This window comes from Symphalangus syndactylus, chromosome 2, assembly GCF_028878055.3.
Source record: "Symphalangus syndactylus isolate Jambi chromosome 2, NHGRI_mSymSyn1-v2.1_pri, whole genome shotgun sequence".
Lineage (NCBI taxonomy): Eukaryota > Metazoa > Chordata > Mammalia > Primates > Hylobatidae > Symphalangus > Symphalangus syndactylus.
In genome coordinates this window covers 120,912,486-120,932,683 of record NC_072424.2, presented here as the reverse complement: position 1 = coordinate 120,932,683, position 20,198 = coordinate 120,912,486, and the positions used below count along the sequence as shown (strand labels likewise).

Sequence of the window (20,198 nt, the reverse complement as noted above, 5' to 3'; positions counted from 1 at the left end):
CTCGCTCTGTCGCCCAGGCTGGAGTGTGGTGGCACGATCTTGGCTCACTGCAAGCTCCACCTCCTGGGTTCACGCCGTTCTCCTGCCTCAGCCTCCCGAGTAGCTGGGACTATAGGCACCTGCCACCGTGCCCGGCTAATTTTTTGTATTTTTTTTTAGTAGAGACTGGGTTTCACTGTGTTAGCCAGGATGGTCTCAATCTCCTGACCTCGTGATCATTTTTAAAATGTGTATTTTTAAGTTGAATCCAGAGTTTGTGGAATAAGGTAAACAATTTATTTTTTAAAATTTCCCCCTTAATATCAAAACAGAAGGAAAGGCATTTGCTTTTATTTATAATCTCAGATAGAATCAAATTCTCTTCCTTTAATGTGTTATATTAACAGACCTTAATATTAGTCATCAATATTAATTTTCTGGTTTCCCATTTAAGCCCAACTCTTTCATTTAAAAATCAGTAATGAAACTGCAATTTTTAAATTGTAGGTTTATGATTATCTAAATTTATATGCATCTCAAAACCTCTTAAAGATAGCTTAGAATTAGCTACTATGTCAACAAACGAAGACTTTTGGGAATTACTTGTTTAAAACAATAGCAATATACTTTTTCTTTGAGTTTGCATTTGAGATTTTAAATCCATTTTCCATGTTTCCTAAGGAAGCAGATACCATACAGTCCCATTACAAGTAAAATCAAGTTTTAAAGGATTCTAGAATAGGTTGATACCTATAAAATCTTCACCAAGTCTTTACAAGACATGATTATAACACTAAAAATAGTTACTTAACCAACAGTTTTGAGTCTAAACTCAGATAAGAAGGTCAAATTTCTGAAAAGTTAATACAGGCACATGCCAGTTTGCTCCTAATAACCTGGACTCCCATCCCAGGTTAGAACTGATCAAAACCTCCAAGATCTCCTCAGGCCCACTCAGAAAGGGCTATTATCTTCATACCGGGACGCAGCAGACCAGCACTGGAGTTAGAGCAACCAAACCAACACCAGGGCAAAAGTGTACTGGTGAGGTTATGAGGTTAGATTACGTGCATTATTCAAGTTAAGCAGCTACAAATGAATAGGATACACAATCTAGAATGAATAAAAAATGTATAATTAGCTGGGTATGGTAGTTTGTCCCTGTAATCTGGCTACTCAGGAGGCTGAGGCAGGAGAATCACTTGAGGCCAGGAGTTCAAGACCAGCCTGGGAAATTTAGTGGGACCCCTGTCTCCAAAATAATTTTTTTAACTTAGCAGGGCATAGTGGTGCATGCCTGTAGTCCTAGCTACTTGGGAGACTGAGGTGAGAGGACCCCTTAAACCCAGGGGGTTTAGGCTGCAGTGAAATATCATTGCACTACATTCCAGCCTGGGCAAGAGGGTGATACCCCGCCTCTATAAAACAAAGACAGGAAGTTTAAAATGTATAAAATATATAAATAATTGTTCTTTTTCATTAAAGGGCTGCTTTGGTAGGCAGTTGGAGACACATTTAAGATTCCTGAAAGGGGCATTTTCATAGTCATTAAACTGATATATATATATTATTTATTTATTTGCTGTTTCTACTCTTCTCTCATGCCCCCTCCCCGCCTTTTTTGGTTAAAAGCCTAAGCCTAGTCTCTTAGCCATAATGGTATCTGCCAACACAAAAGTCAACAAACTCACAGGAGACAAAAGACATTCTTGGTCTGATTGCTGCTAATAAACTTCAGTGCTTCCAGACCACATAATGTCATAGAATTATTTGTAATGCTTCTTTAAAAGGGTGACAGGGTTCAGAACTAAACTGCACATGGTAAGAAGAGCCTCCCATGGGTTATCCCTGCAAAATTAGTTGCAAGGCTTTGGGAGTGGTGGTGGTTTCCGGCCATTAGCATTACTAATCAAGGCCAGCTTCGTATTTATGGGAATCTACACAAATCAGGATGATACATGCCATGTTCATTCAAGCAACCCTGCCTGATTTCTTCAAGGTTATGCTGAAATAAAACTTTCCTCCAATTATCTTTGATTGGAATGTTTCATGATTTTTATGTATCCTTGAGATGAACAGAGACCATGAAGTGGATGCATTAGGTACATGGGTCACAAAATCATATTTAGGGCTTCATGCTCACATACAGCAATTACTGTCAACTCTCAATTAACCTCGTTACTGGAGGAAGCATTAATGTAGAAAATACAAATCCCAGATAACCCACCCATGTCTTTCTTGCTGCCATGGTTTCAGCTGAGGCGAGAGAGAGAGGAAGAGAGAGATAATAGGAGCATCAGGAAAAGCTCAGGGGCCAATAGGTCTCTTCAGGAAAATTTGTACAAAGTTGATAAATTCGGCTGTACAAAGGTAATGCATTCACTCTTTACTCTCTTTTTATGCCTGATGCCATTTTGCCTGCACCATGAAGCAAAAATAACTTTGCTTTCCCTTTCAACTCCTGACTGACAAAAAAGTAGAAAGGCAGTAGGCAAAGAAAGACAGTAGATAGTAGCCAGGGAAGCACTCTGCAAGATTGGCAGTGCCCCAGCAGTCAGGGTGGTAGAGCAGGGGAGGCCTCTGGGGACTGCAGGAGGACTCAAAGCTGAGGCTCTGCGCCTGCAGCTATAGGATGCCTGGTGCTCCCCTGGCACAGACAGGGTGCTTAAGAATTCTGCCCCTTAGGATTTTGACTGTGTCCACCAAAGTGATGAAGATGTTTACTTATAAATGTTATCATTAATCATCTGCACACATGATAAGCATTTTTATGCTACAGATTCCTACAGGCATAATTCTGCTTCCATCAGTTCCTGGCCATTAATGCTCTTCCATCCTTCTGATGTAATGAGCCGTCCGGGTTGGCACTTCCATTCCAGGCCAGGAGGCACAGAAAAAGTAAAAATGATGCTTCTTCATGTGATTCCTTGTGGCATTGCTCCAGGGAGAGTTTGCATTTTAATAAGGAAGAAAGTCCAAATCATAAGCATGAAACTACAGCAGGATTCTAGACCCTTTTGAGCAGTTGGGGGAACAGGGAAAAAGGTACAGAAAGGACAGGGGAAGCTCTGAAGTCACAGTGAAGACACAGCACCTTGGAAAGGTGGGAAATAACCTTAGAGAAAGAAATATGAAAAATCACAAAATTAAACGTTTTAGTGAAAAAAAAATTTTGTGTTAAAATACTGATATAGTTTGGCTGTGTCCCCACACAAATCTCATCTTGAATTGTGGCTCCCATAATCTCTGTGTCGTGGGAGGGACCCAGTGGGAGGTAATTGAATCATGGAGGCGAGTTTTTCCCATGCTGTTCTCGTGATAGTGAATGTCTCACAAGATCTGATGGCTTTATAAAGGGGAGTTCCCCTGAACACACTCTCTTGCCACCATGTAAGACGTGACTTTGCTTCTCCTTTCCCTTCCCCCATGATTGTGAGGCCTCCACAGCCATGTGAAACTGTGAGTCAATTAAACCTTTTTCCTTTATAAGTTACTCAAGTCTCGGGTATGTCTTCATTAGCAGTGTGAGAACAGACGAATACAAATACCTGTAAAGAGGCACATTCATATATTGTATAAATATGACTTTGCAATAAAATTAATGGGATTTGGGAAGGAACAATTTATCAGGCTTTTTTTGGCCTCAAAATGAATTTCTGTGTATTAGAGTGAGAAGTCTGGTGGAAATTGCATAAATAGATACAAAACATCAAATGACAGAGCAAGACAGAAACAGTAGAAAACATATGATGATTTCTAGAGAATACTGACCTAGATTCTTCTTAAAACAGGGGAGAGGAAAGAAAGGAGGGGGGAAAAAGAGAGAAAGAAATGTCACTTTCTTTGAAAGGAACATTTAAAAGTTTAGGAAAATAATAGACTAGTAGCTGTGAAGGGAACAGTGACTCACAGTAACAGGGATGATTATGAAAGATGGAAATAGTGACTACAAAATATCAATGGGCAAAAAAAAAATGAGTTAAAAACATCAGTGAGTTACACATCTCTAATTCCTTGTCTGTTCTTTGATTTCTTTTGTGATTCTCAAGAGCACTGATCCCCTCCATGTGCTGGGTGACATGAGAGGCCCTGGTAACAGTGATGAGGACTGGCTTGGCTGTCAGAGAGCCACTAGGACAGCTGCACCCACACGCCATGACAGTGTGATGCTGAGACTTCTGGTTTAAGAGGGATGGGGTAGGTGGGGATGAAAGGCACTTTTATTCCTCTTTTTTCTAAAACATAGGCAAAACAACAAAGACAGTGATAGATGGAGGAAAACATCAGATGTACTAAAACAAATAACTAAACAAAAAGGCCACCACTTGTTTTATAAACCATGAAACATACATGGGATAACTTTAGGAAAGACACTGAGAGTTGACATATACTTCAAGCTTCAGGCAGGTGCAAAAGTTTCCCCCAAAGGAAGGTCAAAAATGTCTAAAGAGCATATGCCATGAGTTTTTGAGGAGAGTACCAAAATTTACAACATAAGACAAAATTTTCCCTGTAGAGACATAATCTGATATCACATACAGAAGGGAGCTAAGAGAAAACATGTTAACACTGTACTCATGTTTACTTTTTTTTTTTTTTTTTTTTTTGAGACAGAGTCTTGCTCTGTTGCCCAGGCTGGAGTGCAGTGGTGAGATCTCAGCTCACTGCAACCTCCACCTCCTGGGTTCAAGCTATTCTCCTGCATCAGCCGCCCAGGTAGCTGGGACTAAAGGAGCCCACCACCACGCCTGGCTCATTTTTTGTATTTTTAGTAGAGACGGGGTTTCACTGTGTTAGCCAGGATGGTCTCGATCTCCTGGCCTCATGATCTGCCCAACTCAGCCTCCCAAAGTGCTGGGATTACAGGTGTGAGCCACTGCGCGTGGCCTACTTTTTTATTGTATTACTGTTGTAGTCCTTCTAGCCAATGAAGGTTTCCACAGGCAATGCCATGTCTATAGAAATTCCAAGGGAGTAAACGTTAAAAAAGAAAAAATGTATACACGATATATATAATATATATGCACATACTATATATTAGATATAGATGCATATACACATACACACAGAGAGACTTGGCTTTTCTAGATAATTCTTTTATGCAGAAAGTATATATCTTTGTGCTTTATGCTAATGGGAATTTTCTCTTAGATGACTATTCTGATAGAAAGCATTTGAATTTTATATGGAAAGTCCAAAGAAGGAAATATTAAGTAATATGGAAAGCATTAAACTCTGCTATGCTAAACTATGGAATTTGAGAGATTTGCTGGTTAGCTTCAATCTGAGTACTCATTTATTTAAGTTTTCAGAGGACAAGGATGAGGGAAAGACGAATGTGAACAAATTATAATGCTCTCTGGCCATTGTATTGTTCTCAGGGTTAAGGGCTATTTATTTCATCCAAGAAAATATAATTTGGCACACGGAAAAAGCAATTCAGTGACCATCTGAGTTTAAAGCAAGCATGTAGGGCCTTCTACCAGCTACAAACCTGACAAATATGAGTAATCCACTGGAAGGACTTATGAACAACTTTCTGACTCTTCCTACAATGGACTTCGTGCATGTGCTAGACCACATCGCTGAGACTTCTGTTTTTCCTGGAAATCAGCTGGCAAATGTAAGGTCTGAATTTGAACTAAATAACAACTTCTTACTCATCTTTACAGTTTGTGATATATATGAGTTCTCTTCTTCTTCTCCTGGCTATGCAGAGGTTAAAATCTGTAGTGTCTCTGAGGGCCTTTAAAAAAACATGGTTTATGTGCAGACAATAGAAAATTAACAGACTTGTGAAGGAAGTTGAGTTATGGAGAGAATCTAACAGAAAACAATGAAAATCAATGAAGTCAAAACAGAGCCAAACATTAAGAGACATTTACTTCAGTGATAGTAGCTAATGGCACAGCTGGGTAAGTGAAGAAGTATGAGCTAATACTGATTTCCTCTCCCAAGTTCAAAAAATACTAGCCTGGTTGACCCAAGGACCCTACCTTTCAAGTTTGGGCTGCTTAAGAAACTGATAGACTGAGTTGTGTCCTCTGCAAAATTCATATGTGGAAGCCCTAACCCCCAGAATCTCGCAATGTGACTGTACTTGGAGACTGGGTTTTTAAAGAGGTGATCATATATGGTTGAATGAGGTCATTAGACGGCCCTAATCTGATTGCTATACCTTATAAAAATAGGAAGTTTAGGCAAAGACAGGCACAGAGGGATGAGCGTGTGAAGACACAGTCAGAAAGCGCTATCTGCAAGCCAAGGGGAGAGAGGCCTCAGAAGAAACAAACCCCGTGGACACCTGCATCTCAGACTTCAGCCTCCAGAACTACGAGAAAATAAATGTTTGTTGTTTAAGCCACTGCATCTGTGGTACTGACAGCTCCAGCAAACTAATAATACAGAAACCTCTTATAATGAACTCCTTTTTTTTCTCTTAGAAGTCTGAAATAAGAGCCAAGTTTCTTTTGTGGCTAAATGCATCCTCCATCATACTCACAACCCCAACAGGAAAGGCCAACACAGCTAACATCCAGTCCCGGAGAGAGATGAGCTTCTTGAGCTGCCTCTCTTGCTCCTGGTTCCCACTTCCTCGAGTCAGAAGACTGGAAAGATCAGTCAGCACACAGATGCCAAAAAAGACAGCCTGGATAACCTGTAGGGGGACAACAGCCGGTATGAGTCATTAAGATCTAGAGACCCAAGCTGTGGAACAGCAAATGAGCTGCTGGTGTACAACATGACATCTGATAAGAAAGGATCAGAAGCATATTTTAAAGAGCTACTCCTAGAAATAGAGAACAGACATTTACAACTTGCTTTTATAGAGAAAGTTCATCTTTAAAACGCCACTTCCATTTTCACTCCCCTCGGGACAAGCGCAAAACACGCATACACACACACATCTAAATAGGGCCCAACAGAAAGCAATATCAACGATCAAACTGGCAGGCCATTATTTTAAAGCATCATGTCTATGGTTTGTCATGGTTTCTACTATGTCATGTCTAAATCACGTCTCTGGTTTCTACTAGTCAATATAACTAGTGAGTTTTAACAAATATCTAAGAAGTGAAAACAAAAGGGTGAGGACGGTCTGAATAACAAGACAATTCAGTCTAAATGTGAAAAACTTTCCTATTCTTTCATCTCTTACATTTAGATATTTTGTCTACCAAAGGAAGTGGTAGGAAGTTGGTCTTTGAGTCATAAAAAAATCGACTGAATGTAATAATTAAGGCTGATATGAAACAAGTTGCTGTTGTCAAACTTGAACCAAATGACCTTCTACTCAGGTTTTTAGTATTTATGAAATAAAGTATTTCCAAAGTAATATAAACAGAGATACCCATACAGTTTCTCTAAACCCCCCCCACCGAAAAAAAAACTACAAGTTATACATTCCCCAAATCAGTTATGAATGGAAGCATTTAGATCAGCTATGTTTTATTTACTTGGACTATTGCAGAGGGAGAACACTGCAGGCAGCATACTGTAATGCAGCTAGATAGATGATCATTCAAATTATGGAAAGGGCAGAAAATGTATCCCCGGAACACAAAGTCATACCCAATTAGCACCAAGGATAGATTCAGGAAAATTTTTCTGCCTTTTTTTCTACTGAAAATAGTTTACAGATGATATCTTTGTAAAAGACAGTTTTACTGATTGCCTCTTTAGAAAAGACAGCAAGGACCTTTTTTGGTAAATTTCCTTATTGGCAGTAGAAAGAGTCTGTGAAAGCTCTGTGGATAGTGTCCTCACAAGGGAAGAAGGATCCTAAAAAGTATTTAGTTCCATCACTTAGCATAGCACTAGAACACTGAAATTGTTAACCTAGGCTTTCTGGAGCTCATCAAATCTCACTATTATTAGTCAGTCTTAGGCAGAGTAATGTTCTATGTTTCCTCATAACGTAGCCTGTCTTTAGCCTCAGTGACTTAAGGTTTATTGTCATGCTTTCTACAGCCAGAAAAGCCAGAGTAAAAGAAGCTAAGACTGCTACAATTGAGAATGACACAATAGAAGTGTTGGCAAGAGTCACGTTTTGATAACTAGAAATAACTTAAATGACTCAGGGAATAATTTCATACTTAGAAAAATTTTCTATTTTCTATTTTTCATATATTTCTATTCATATTTTTCTATTTTTCATATCTTAGGACTTTAGATGTTTGAATCTCTATGTTGGCCCTAATGGAATTTGATTAAACTGGAGTGACCCTACCGGAGAATAATAATCTTCATGCTAATCTGGCTAGTAAACATAAAAAGGTAACTAATAACCAGGGAAATGCAAACTAAGACCACAATGAGGTAGCATTTCTCACCAGTGTAATTATTTACAATTTAATTCTGACAATACCAAGTGTTACAAAGATGTAGAACAACCAGAAAGCTTATGGTAGGAATGCAAATCTGGACAACCACTTTGAAAAACAACTGACAATATCTACAGATGCTCCTCAACTTATGATGCAGCTACATCCCTATAAACTCATAGTAAACTGAAAATATCTTAAGTTGTAAATGCATTTAATACACCTGACCTATAGAATAGCATAGCTTAGCTTAGCCTATCTAAAATGTGCTCAGAACACACACATTAGCCTGTAGTTGCGTGAAATCATCTAACACAAAGCCTGTTTTATGATAAAATGTTGAAAATCTCATGTAACTTATTAAATATTGTGCTGAACATGAAAAACAGAATGGCTTCATGAGTACTCAAAGTATGGTTTCTATTGAATGTGATCACTTTCACACAGCATAAAGTCAAAATATAATGTCAAAAATTCTGAGTTGTGGACCATCTATAGTAATTTAAAGATGCATATACTCTATTTATTTCGTGATATAATTAGAAAGGGCATTCCCTACAGAAACTCTCATACATGTGTACTAGTCATATCTACCAAAGGTTAATTTGAGTGTTCATTGCTTTGAAAAAGTTGAAATAACTATACGTTTCTTAATAGTTGACTGGATAAATAATGGTGTTACATTCATACAATGGAAATCTAAACAAATATAAACATTTTATTTTCACAACAAAATGTTAAACCAAAAAAAAAAAAAAAAAAGGAAACCAGGAAAGAATTCTGACACAATTAAAATCAATTTCAAAAAAAAATGCAAAGATAAATTTAAGGATGCAGGCGTATGAAGTAATACATGAAGAAATGCGTGGGAATTAATAACATTGCATTAAGGTGCCTCTAGAGAGAGAAGGATAAGATTGGAGGAAATATTATCTGTACAGGGCCTCAATTGTACAAATAATATTTTATTTCTTAAGTTAGTTATTTGGCATACTGAAATTGATTGTATTATTCTCTCTATATTTCACTGGTGTAAAATATTTTCAAATAACTTAAAAGTTTAAAGAGAGTGGTTATTCTTTTGAAACATAGTTGGCTAGCCTCTTTCAAATCCTTCCCTTCTAATTCAATATCCCTTAGTTTTAAAGATTGACTAAAAAATAGGGTTTGGTAAGCTCAAAAAGCCTAGTTACTACATTATATGTAAAATATCTGTGGGATTTTTGTTTATAGGCAGAGGAAATAGAATATTGCCTTGGTACTGATGAAGTGTAAATACCTGGAGACCACTGAATTGTTTTATGCAGCCTGGAAAGCAAGGAAACATGATGGAGGATAAGTCCAAGAAAGAAAGTTCTGGTTAAAGCTATTGCGATACCCTCCAAAGAAAAGTGAATTCACTACAACTGTTCACCTAAAAACTCCATGATATAGTAACTGGACCAGGTTTGCCTTCCCACCATAAACAACTAGACATTTGGACTAAATATATGAACCAGGCTTTTCAGATATTGGACTTTTTACCCAGCAATCAGTCAGATAAATCTCTTTTTAAAGGGCTTACCAGATGAAATCAAGCCCATCTTAGATAATTTTCCTTTTTCCACATAAAGTAATGTAGTTAAAAGAATAATCATATTCACATCCTTCCTAAACTCAATTGGAGGGGAATACACAAAGATGAATGTCTTTGGGGGTCATTTTAGAAGTCTACCTACTACAAACAATAGGCTAAACAATTCTCAAAGCTCATTCAGGATAGAGATGTATTCCAGTTCTGACTAATCACATAGAAGAGGCCTTATTGGCTACAACAGGCATTCAGTAGAGACCCAAGAAGTCTCATGCCTAAATAGTGGCACTAACATAGCCCTGGTATAAAGGCTAGCATAGATCCACCCAAACAATACTTAAAAATAGCCCCAAACAAACAAAAAAAAGCTAATCTACAAGTACTTTAAATGCCTATTAAAAACAAAATTTTACATTATTTAAAGGAAGACAACAAATTCCAGACATTCAACAACATCGTGCACAATGTCCATCATCCAATAAAAATTACTGAACATGTCAAGCAGTAGAAAAATATCCTTAACCAAAAGAATAGCCATTCAATAAAAACAGATGTAGAAATAACAGAAATATTGGAATTGGTGGACAAGGGCATTAAACAACTAAACTACATCAGTTCAAAAAGTTAAAGGAAGACATAAAAATAATGAGAGAAATGACATTAAAAAGAATCAAAGTTAATATTCAAAAGTTAAAAAAATCTGAAATCAAAAAGTCACGGTATGGAAATAATAGCAGATTAGACACTGAAAAAGAAAAGATTAAAAACTGAATACATAGAAAACATGAAGACATGAAAAGAAACTTTCCAAAATTAATCACTGAAAGAAGAAAGACTTTAAATATTAACAATCTAAGTGAACTGTGAGAAAATATCAAGCAGTCTAACATATGTGTATTGGTGACCCAAAGGTCAGGCAGAAAAAAAAAAAATGAAGAAATAATGGCTGAAGTTTTTCAAAGTTTTCTGAAAACTATAAACCCACAGATCCAAGAAGCTCAACAGTGGAATATACACAAAGAAAACCGTATCAATGCCCAGTGTAATCAAATTTCATAAAATTTTGACAAAGATGAAAATTTTAAAGCCACTGAAGGGAAAAAAACATATCACCATACAGAACAAAAAGAATTAGCACATATTTCTTGTGTAAAATGATCCAAGCCAAGAAACAACGAAACAATATCTTTTAAGTCTTATAATGGAGAAAAAACTCTCAAAGGTGAAAGGCTTTTTCAGATAAACAGAAACTGAGAGAATTAATTATCATTAGGCTTTCACTGAAGGATATATTAGAGGAATGAAGAAATGATATCACATATGGAAATCTATACAGATCAATGACAATTGCTGAAAAAAGATGTGGATAATATAGATATGAAAATAAATATAAAAGATTTTTACTTTTCTAATTTCTACATTTATTGATGATAATTAACTAAAGCAAAAATATAACTATTTTGTGAAGTTTTAAGAATATTTAGAAGTAAAATTTATAATAACAACAGCACCAAGGACAAGAAAGAAAGAATGGAAGGTATATAGTTGTAAGGTTCTTACATTACACATAAAGTTGTATAATATTAGTTGGCAGCAGACTGTGATAAGTTAAATATGCATATTGTAAACCACAGAGCAACCATTAAAAGAATAGAGGGGATCAGCTAATGTACTAGTTGTCCATTGTTGCATAACAAATTACCACAAACTTAGCAGCTAAAACACCACCAATATATTACTTCTCAGTTTGTAGGTCAGATGCCCAGGAAGGTTACTTTAGGTTTTATGGTTAGGGTACCACAACACCAAAATTAATGTGTTGGCCAAGCTAGGCCCTTATGTGGAGGCTGAAAGAAAAGATCTACTTCCAAGCTCATTCAGGCTGGTAGAATCCAGTCCCTTGACATTGTGAGACTAAGATTCATGTTTCTTTATTGGCTGTTGGCTAGGGTCACTCTCGGCTCCTTGTGTCTGTTCTCCAGTCCTTGTACATGGTCCCTTCCATCTTCAAAGCCAGCAAGAGAATGTTGAATCCTTCTTATGCTTCAGATCTCTGACTTCCCACATAAAGTAATGTAGTTAAAAGAATAATCATATTCACATCCTTCCCAAACTCAATTGGAGGGGAATACACAAAGATGAATGTCTTTGGGGGTCATTTTAGAATGACATCCACATCTCTCACTGGCTTGAAAAAGCTCTCCGCCTTTAAGACTCATGTGATATAATCAAGCCCATCTGGATAGTGTTCATTTCTTAAGGCCATATATCATAACACAATGAAGGAATTATATCTCATCATATTCACAGGTTCCTGACATTAGTGTGAAACATCTTTGGGGGCCATTTAAAAATTTTTGTCTCCCACAGCTAATAAGCCAATTGTGGAAATAAAATGAAATACTAGCAATATTAAATTAATTCAGGAAAAAGTCAAAAATTGGGGGAAAGGAAGAAAGAATGGAACAAAAAGAAAACTAAAATAAGATATCAGACTTAACCCAACAATGTCTGTAATTACACTAAATATAAATAGTTTAAGCTCTCCAATGCAAAGGCAGGGATTATCAGATTGGATTTTAAAAACCAAACCAAAACAAAAAAAAGCATGTGCCGGCCACGGTGGCTCACGCCTGTAATGCCAGCACTTTGGGAGGCTGAGGCGGGCGGATCACGAGGTCAGGAGATCGAGACCATCCTGGCTAACACGATGAAAACCCGTCTCTACTAAAAATACAAAAAATTAGCCAGGCGAGGTGGTGGGCGCCTGTAGTCCCAGCTACTTGGGAGGCTGAGGCGGAAGAATGGCATGAACTCCGGGGGGTGGAGCCTGCAGTGAGCCGAAATTGCGCCACTGCACTCCTGCCTGGGCGACAGCGAGACTCCGTCTCAAAAAAAAAAAAAAAAAAAAAGCATGTAAATATAAATGTAAAGTTGGTTGAAAGTAAATGAATGCAAACACTAACCATAAGAAGGCTGAAGTAACTACACTAATATTAAAGTAGGTTTCCAGCATGTTCTCACTTATAACTGACAGCTAAATGATGAGAACACATGGACAGAGAGGGGAACAACACACAGTGGGGTCTATTGACGGGTGGAGGTGGGAAGAGGGAGAGGATCAGGAATAATAACTAACAGGTACCAAGCTAATACCTGGGTGATGAAATAATCTGTACAACAAACCCCAGTGATGCACATTTACCTATGTAACAAATTTGCACATGTACTCCTGAATTTAAAGTTCTTTTTTTTTTTTCTTGAGACAGAATCTCGCTCTGTCACCCAAGCTGGAGTGCAGCTGCGAGATCTCAGTTCACTGCAACTTCTGCCCCCTGGGGTAAAGCGATTCTCCTGTCTCAGCCTCCCCAGTAGCTAGGATTACAGGCATGCACCACCACACCCAGCTAATTTTTGTATTTTTAGTAGAGATGGGGTCTCACCATGTTGACCACACTGGCAGGTTTCGAACTCCTGACCTCATGATCTGCCCGCCTCAGCCTCCCAAAGTGCTGGGATTACAGGTGTGAGCCACCACGCCTGGCCCCAAAAGTTCTTTTTATTAAGCAGGTTTCCAGAGCAAGCTAAGCATACAGTAGGGAACACTTTTTTCTCTTTTGAGCCTTCATAGTCAGCAACACTGTAGAGATATATTTTTCTTTGTGAGACCTTAGATTTTCCTACTTCACAAACATCAGGATAGCCAGGGTCTCAATAAAAAGATAACTTTAAAACTTTTTAAAGTATCTATCAGCTGGGCGCGGTGGCTCACGCCTATAATCCCAGCACTTTGGGAGGTTGAGACGGGTGGATCACGAGGTCAAGAGATCAAGACCATCCTGGCCAACATGGTGAAACCCCGTCTCCATTAAAAGTGCAAAAATTAGCTGGGCATGGTGGTGTGCACCTCTGGTCCCAGCTACTCGGGAGGCTGAGGCAGAAGAATCACTTGAACCCAGGAGGCAGAGGTTGCAGTGAGCCGGGATCATGCCACTGCACTCCAGCCTGGTGACCAAGGGAGACACTGTCAAAAAAATAAAAAAAAAAGTATCTATCTACATAAGGAATATTACCAAAAATAATGAGGAACATTTCATAATGATAAAAAATCAATTAATCAAGAATACATAATGATCTTAAATATAGATGTACCTAATATCAGACCTTCAAAATAGAGGAAGAAGAAACTAAATTACTCAATAGTTTTTTGTATACATAAGTAATTTACTAATTCTTGGGAAATAGTTGCTTTTATAAAGATTTAAAAGAAAAGAAATAGGAATAGGAGGGAACCTTAACATGAAAAAAAAAGGGAAAAACAGAATCTCGAATTCTAGGAGAGAGAAAAGACAAAATAATTTCTGCAAATCTAAATGTAATAGTCTAAGCAACACTTTCTCAGATTTATATAATTAACAGTATGTACAAATGAAGTCTTATACTTTTCTACAGTTGATTCATCTTCTTATCCAATGGTGTCATCTAACACAGCAGTCCCCTCACTATTACCTGTCACTCTCTGTAGACCTCCCTACTGGTTCTCCCCTACTTGGGACTATAGTACGGCCCCCACCTCACCTGAACTGCTAAGAAGACTTCCCCAAAGAGTGTACGTGGAGGTCAGGGAAAGGAGGTACTACAAAATGATTTTTTCCTATTTTCTTTCTTTTTTTTTTTTTTTTTTTTTTTGAGACAGAGTCTCACTCTGTTGCCCAGGCTGGAGTGCAGTGGCACGATCTCGGCTCACTGCAAGCTCCGCCTCCTGGGTTCATGCCATTCTGCTGCCTCAGCCCCCCGAGTAGCTGGCACTACAGGTGCCTGCCACCACACCGGGCTAATTTTTTTGTATTTTTAGTAGAGACAGGGTTTCACCATGTTAGCCAGGATGGTCTCAATCTCCTGACCTCGTGATCCACCTGCCTCGGCCTCCCAAAGTGCTGGGATTACAGGCGTGAGCCACTGTGCCCAGCCATTTTTTCCTATTTTCTAAACACAAGGAGACAAAGAGGAATGTTTGGGTCTTGTTACTGTTTCTTTGACTTACATTGGTTAGTCCTCGAAAGATAATCTCTAAAAATTATGAAACAGTCTATCTTTCTCAGGAAAGAAGCATAAACTCACTTTTGGCTATTTGCTTATTTAAGAAGCAGTTTGCCAATACTATTAAAACACTTGAGGTTTCTGTCACTTTATAAGAGTTTGATTTGAACTGACAGTTAACAAATCCCATTACAGACATTTTATGTGTGTTTTTCTGTTGCCTACATGAATCCTGCTGACCACTGCAACTTAAAATTCATTAAATTAACTGTCAAAAATGTAAAAGTTATATGGAGATGCACAAGTGGATCTTAAGCAGGATTACCTTGAAGTATTATTCGACTCCAGCCATTCTGCAGAGCTGGCACTTCCAAACCATCAACTCAGCATGACACACATATACACCATCTGGCTTTGGGTTCTTAGCAGGCTAGTTGCTCTTATTATTTTACATTCCATGCTGAAATGAAGTGGTCAAATGTATCATGTCTCTCCAAGAAATATAAATAGGAATAGATCAGAACAACAACAACAAAAATCCCAGGATTACTTTGGAGTCACTCAGTATTTGTTTCTCTAAAATCTTCTCTACTGTTTAATTCCTTCTCCATCTTTTTTCTACACCTCCCAACTCTCCCTGTCAGGAAATCATAGCTGATTTACTGAGTCATGTTAGATTTTAAATTCATTTTCGCAAGTATAGAAGTGTACTCTAATTCCATTCATGTCTTTATCTTTTTTGAAATGCACAATTGGTTTTGATTAAATTAATAGTCTATTATTTTTCTTCTCTGGAATGTACTAAACTATTACATTCTGTTTGTAATATAGGACAAATTCATTAGACATCTACCATTTATTCCTAAAACATATATTATATAATTTATCCAGAATTGCTTTTATTTCATCCCATTACATCATCTTCAATATCCTCAACTAAATTTAATTATGGCTGGATATGGTGGCTCATGCCTGTAATTCCAGCATTTTTGGAGGCCATGGCAGGTGGATCACCCGAGGTCAGCAGTTCCAGACCAGCCTGGCCAACATGGTAAAACTCTATCTCTACTAAAAATACAAAAGTTAGCTGGGCGTGGTGGTGCGTGCCTGTAATCTCAGCTACTTGGGAGGCTGAGGCATAAGAATCACTTGAACACGGGAGGTGAAGGCTGTAGTGAGCCAAGATTGTACCATTGCACTCCAGCCTTGACGACAGAGCAAGACTCTGTCTCAAAAAAAAAAAAAAAAAAAGAAAAGAAAGGTCGGCACCAAAAAAGAATATCAAGTTATGTCCTTAATTAGTTGCTAATTTGTACATTTCTACGTAATTGACTAAACTCAGGCAAAACACAAGAATGCATCAAATAAGAAAAGCAGCACTTTAAGTAAAAATGGAATCATTACTTGTATGAATTTTAAAAGGCCAGAGTATATTTGTCTTGACCTTTGGCCATATCCCCAGTGACTGGTAGCCAAGGTGTTCCACATTTTGATTACGTTGTACTTTTATAAAATTAATGTAAAGAACACGATAGATTTGTCTTGAAGGTGGTTCATGTTTTCAAGTTAATTTTAGGCACAGCAGACAGAAGAAACAAGAAGATGGAATGCTGAGAAGGGCAGCAATGGAAACTGGAGTGACATGGATCATGGAATGAAGGAAAACTGTGGAGAGAACAGATGGGAAAGAGGCAGTGAGATTTATTGGTGTCATAAAGAAAGGCCTGGAAGAGTCCCCATATGGGGATAAAACCATTAATTAAAGGGGAAATGATAAGGAAGAAATGAAAAATCTACCTGGTCTCTTTTCTAACTAGAGAACATAAAGTATTATGTGACATTTAATAAATTTACATGTAATCCAGAGAGGAATAGTCTATCTACATATAAAATCTCTCTATAAAAGTCACATATGTCTAGATAGATAGATATTACTCTGTAGACCTCCCTACTTCTCCCCTACTTGGGACTACAGTACCTATATAGTACTGAATATATAGTACCAAATATATAGGTACTATAGTCCCGAGTAGGGGAGCACAAGTAGGGACTATATATATCTAAATATATATATATTATATGTACATATAAAACACACATAGTTATATACATGTGAAAGAAAGAGTAGTTTGTCATACGCAGAATGTAAGTAGCACATTCAGAGAAATGGTGTGAGCTTGAGACCTTCCTGTATTTCACCTACAGTCACATATCATGAGGTACTTTATAGCATAAAAAGTTATTTTGTTTTCAGCTCACAGAACTTTCAATGCAGTTCTTGCTGGAAACCAACCTAGGCAGTATCTATGTTCAGCAAAGACTAAAAAGAAGTTAAATAATGCATGGAAAGGATATAAGAGCCATAAAATAGCAGTTCTATAAAACACCATCTTCAAGGGATCCGCCCCTTTCCACAGATATCTTTCTTTTTAATAGTGCATAATTCTTTCTCCCTGTTATCAAGATCAAGAGTGAACTCCAACGGTACTTCATCCCGGTGAGACAGTGACACAGTATGAAACCAGATGAGTGAATCCCACGAGGATTTCCTTTGCCTTTGTTTTCACCGCTTTCCTTGCCTGAGACATCTGAGCACCCGGTAGCAATTCTAAAACCAGGGGAGTCTATCATCACTTACCTGGAGTCCATGATCAGTTACATATTTGAAGGCTACTCCGTAGAGAAATCAATGCATTTAAAAGGACCACAGGCTCTGTCTGCCTCATCCACTGAGACGATGACCATTAGACGCACCGCCTGGTGAATTATCCTCTCCTACCCTTGGAGTGGGTTAGCCTGACTGAGCCAAAGTGGACTTCTCACTGTAATGACCAAAATTCTTTCTAAATCTGCCATCTAAGTGACATGCTTTAAGCCCAAGCTTTTTCAAGGAAACTTCACCACAAACATTTTTGAGGAGATGGGCTAACTGCACCATCAAATGTGTGGTTTGCAGAATGTGATTTAGAATCCCTGCTTTTGTGCATAGATATTTACCTCATACTGCTCCATCTCATTACTGAAAATCGATGAAACAGGCCATAAGTCACCAGTGGCAAGCAATTCATTCAGACGGGCAGGAAAAAAAATAAGTTTTCCAGTCAGAAATAATGTACATAGATAAGCAGCTTTGGGAATGAAAGCTTGTCAACATAATTCATTACAATATCACATAATTGCTTTTAGTATATAAGTAGCAAGAAGAACAACCGTCTAAAGAAGGCATTTGGATATTCTTCACACAGTAATGGGTACAATCACGCCATGTTCCTTCAATTGCTGGATAAACACACGGCAGGGACCTCCCCAGAGACTCCATTCTAATCTGCAAACAATGATAGAAAATTCCCCCCCAGGGTGTTCTGACTGAGCTTCCTCAGCTACCCGGGTGGAGCAGATGCTGACACTATGAGCTACTCAAAAATCTTACGGGCTTAAAGATTTTTATACGATTAATATTAGCATGAACTTTTTGAACACTGAATTAAATATACCATTGATTTTTTTAACAAATAATTATTGATTGCTATGTACAAAGCACTTAGTAAACTACTAATGCAGAAAGGCACACTATGAAACCAGTGTGCACTCTGCTACAAAGGTGAATATGCTTTAAAGTGCCTAACCTCTAACTTAGCAGTATCTCCTTTTGCTAAGTATATGACATTTAGATTTAAGCACAATAATAGTGATAAGCAATTATTGGGGGAAAAAAGATGCTGCATCTTTGATAATGTTCTGAAGTGCAGTAAATTTTCTAACTTTGTAAAATATTTCGTCTCACTAAATTTTTATTCATGGTGACAATTTTCTTCAACAGAAGATAATTTAACTGCTAAAAATATCGTTAAAGAGCTAGATAACTCTGAAACCTAAATAAAATATAAAGAAAACTATAAAAGGTACCCTGGAGCTCAGGAAGAGTACCCCCAAAAAACAAAACTTGGAAGAGGACCTCCTCCCCAGAGATGGGCTTCAGACCTGATATGGTTTGGCTGTGTCCCAACCCAAAATTTCACCTTGAATTGTAATCCCCATAATCCCCATACGTCAAGGGCAGGACCAGGTGGAGGTAACTTGATCATGGGGGTGGTTTCCACATGCTGTTCTTGTGATAGCCAGTGAGTCTCATGAGATCCGATGGTTTTATAAGCATCTGGCATTCCCCCACTTGCACTCACTCCTGTCCTGCCACCCTGTAAAGAAGGTGCCTGCTTCTCCTTTGCCTTCCACCATGTTTGTAAGTTTCCTGACACCTCCCCAGCAACGTGGAACTGTGAGTCAATTAAACCTCTATCCTTTGTAAATTACCCTCGGGTATTTCTTCATAGCAGTGTGAGAACAGACTAATACAAGACCTCACTGGAAAAGGTGTGTTTGCAGTCTGCTGGAAGAGCCACAGCAGCTGGGCAAGCAGGAAGCAGCCTTCCCAGGGGCAACTGAGCCACCACTGATGAGCAGGTGCACAGAAGGAGTTCAGGGTCCACCGTGGGCAGGAGACCTAAAGCATGTAGTGTCCTTGTTGGGAGGGCTGCAGGAAAGTGGTCACGGGAACAGGCTGGGGCTGTGAAGTCACTGAGGGACTGCACATTCCCTTGCCTGTGGCTGGGCAGAGCAACACTGGATGTCCTTACACCTACAGCACTAATGAGTGGGGCAGCAGCTGAAAACAGTAAGAGAGGCCCTTCCTCCTGCAATGGCCCTTCAGCACTCTTTACTGAGAAAGCTCAACATCGGCCTCTCTGTGAAGGAGAAATGCTCATAAAATCCAGTCTGCTAAGGAACAGAAAGTGTTGAAGGGTGATTTGGAGCTGAAAGATGTTATGTATGATAGCATGTAATTCACCATGACTTTGTTGATTTTTAGTAGCATTGCTGACACTATTTCAGTTCTTCTTATGAACTGCAGAAGAATCATTTAAAAACATTTGCTTTTAAATTATTCAGACTGGCAGTCTGAGTTCTATCTTTCTGACTTTGGACATTTAATTATTTTCAATCCTCTTCCAAAGAAAGTAGATCAGGAAAACCTATGAAGACATTATCTTATTGTTTTAAATATGGTAGAACATTCAAAGTGGGCTAATTTATTAGTAATATGTGATGCTCATGTTAGATAAAGAAGGCTACAGTGAATGGCTGAAGGTAACTTTAACCTGTATATTGAAAATTAACCAATCTTTATCACACCTTTCCTGCTCATATCAGAATTCTATAAAGAATAACAAAAAATAGAAAGTAGCCCAAACATGTACAGACTCAACCATATATAAATAAATAGA

General features: G+C 38.2%; 1 protein-coding gene across 25 annotated transcripts in view; it reads right to left on the bottom strand.

Moving 5' to 3' along the window:
- The window catches only part of AIG1 (androgen induced 1), a 321,750-nt gene that overhangs the window by 241,052 nt on the left and 60,500 nt on the right, over nucleotides 1–20,198 (bottom strand). For 21 of the 25 annotated variants that reach the window (XM_055265907.2, XM_055265953.2, XM_055265935.2 and 18 more), the window contains one exon: nucleotides 6,482–6,637. The exons of the other annotated variants lie outside the window; for them this stretch is intronic. In XM_055265907.2, coding sequence (XP_055121882.2) covers nucleotides 6,482–6,637 — 156 coding nt within the window. The remainder of the gene's footprint in view (nucleotides 1–6,481; nucleotides 6,638–20,198) is intronic. 25 annotated transcript variants of the gene reach the window in all.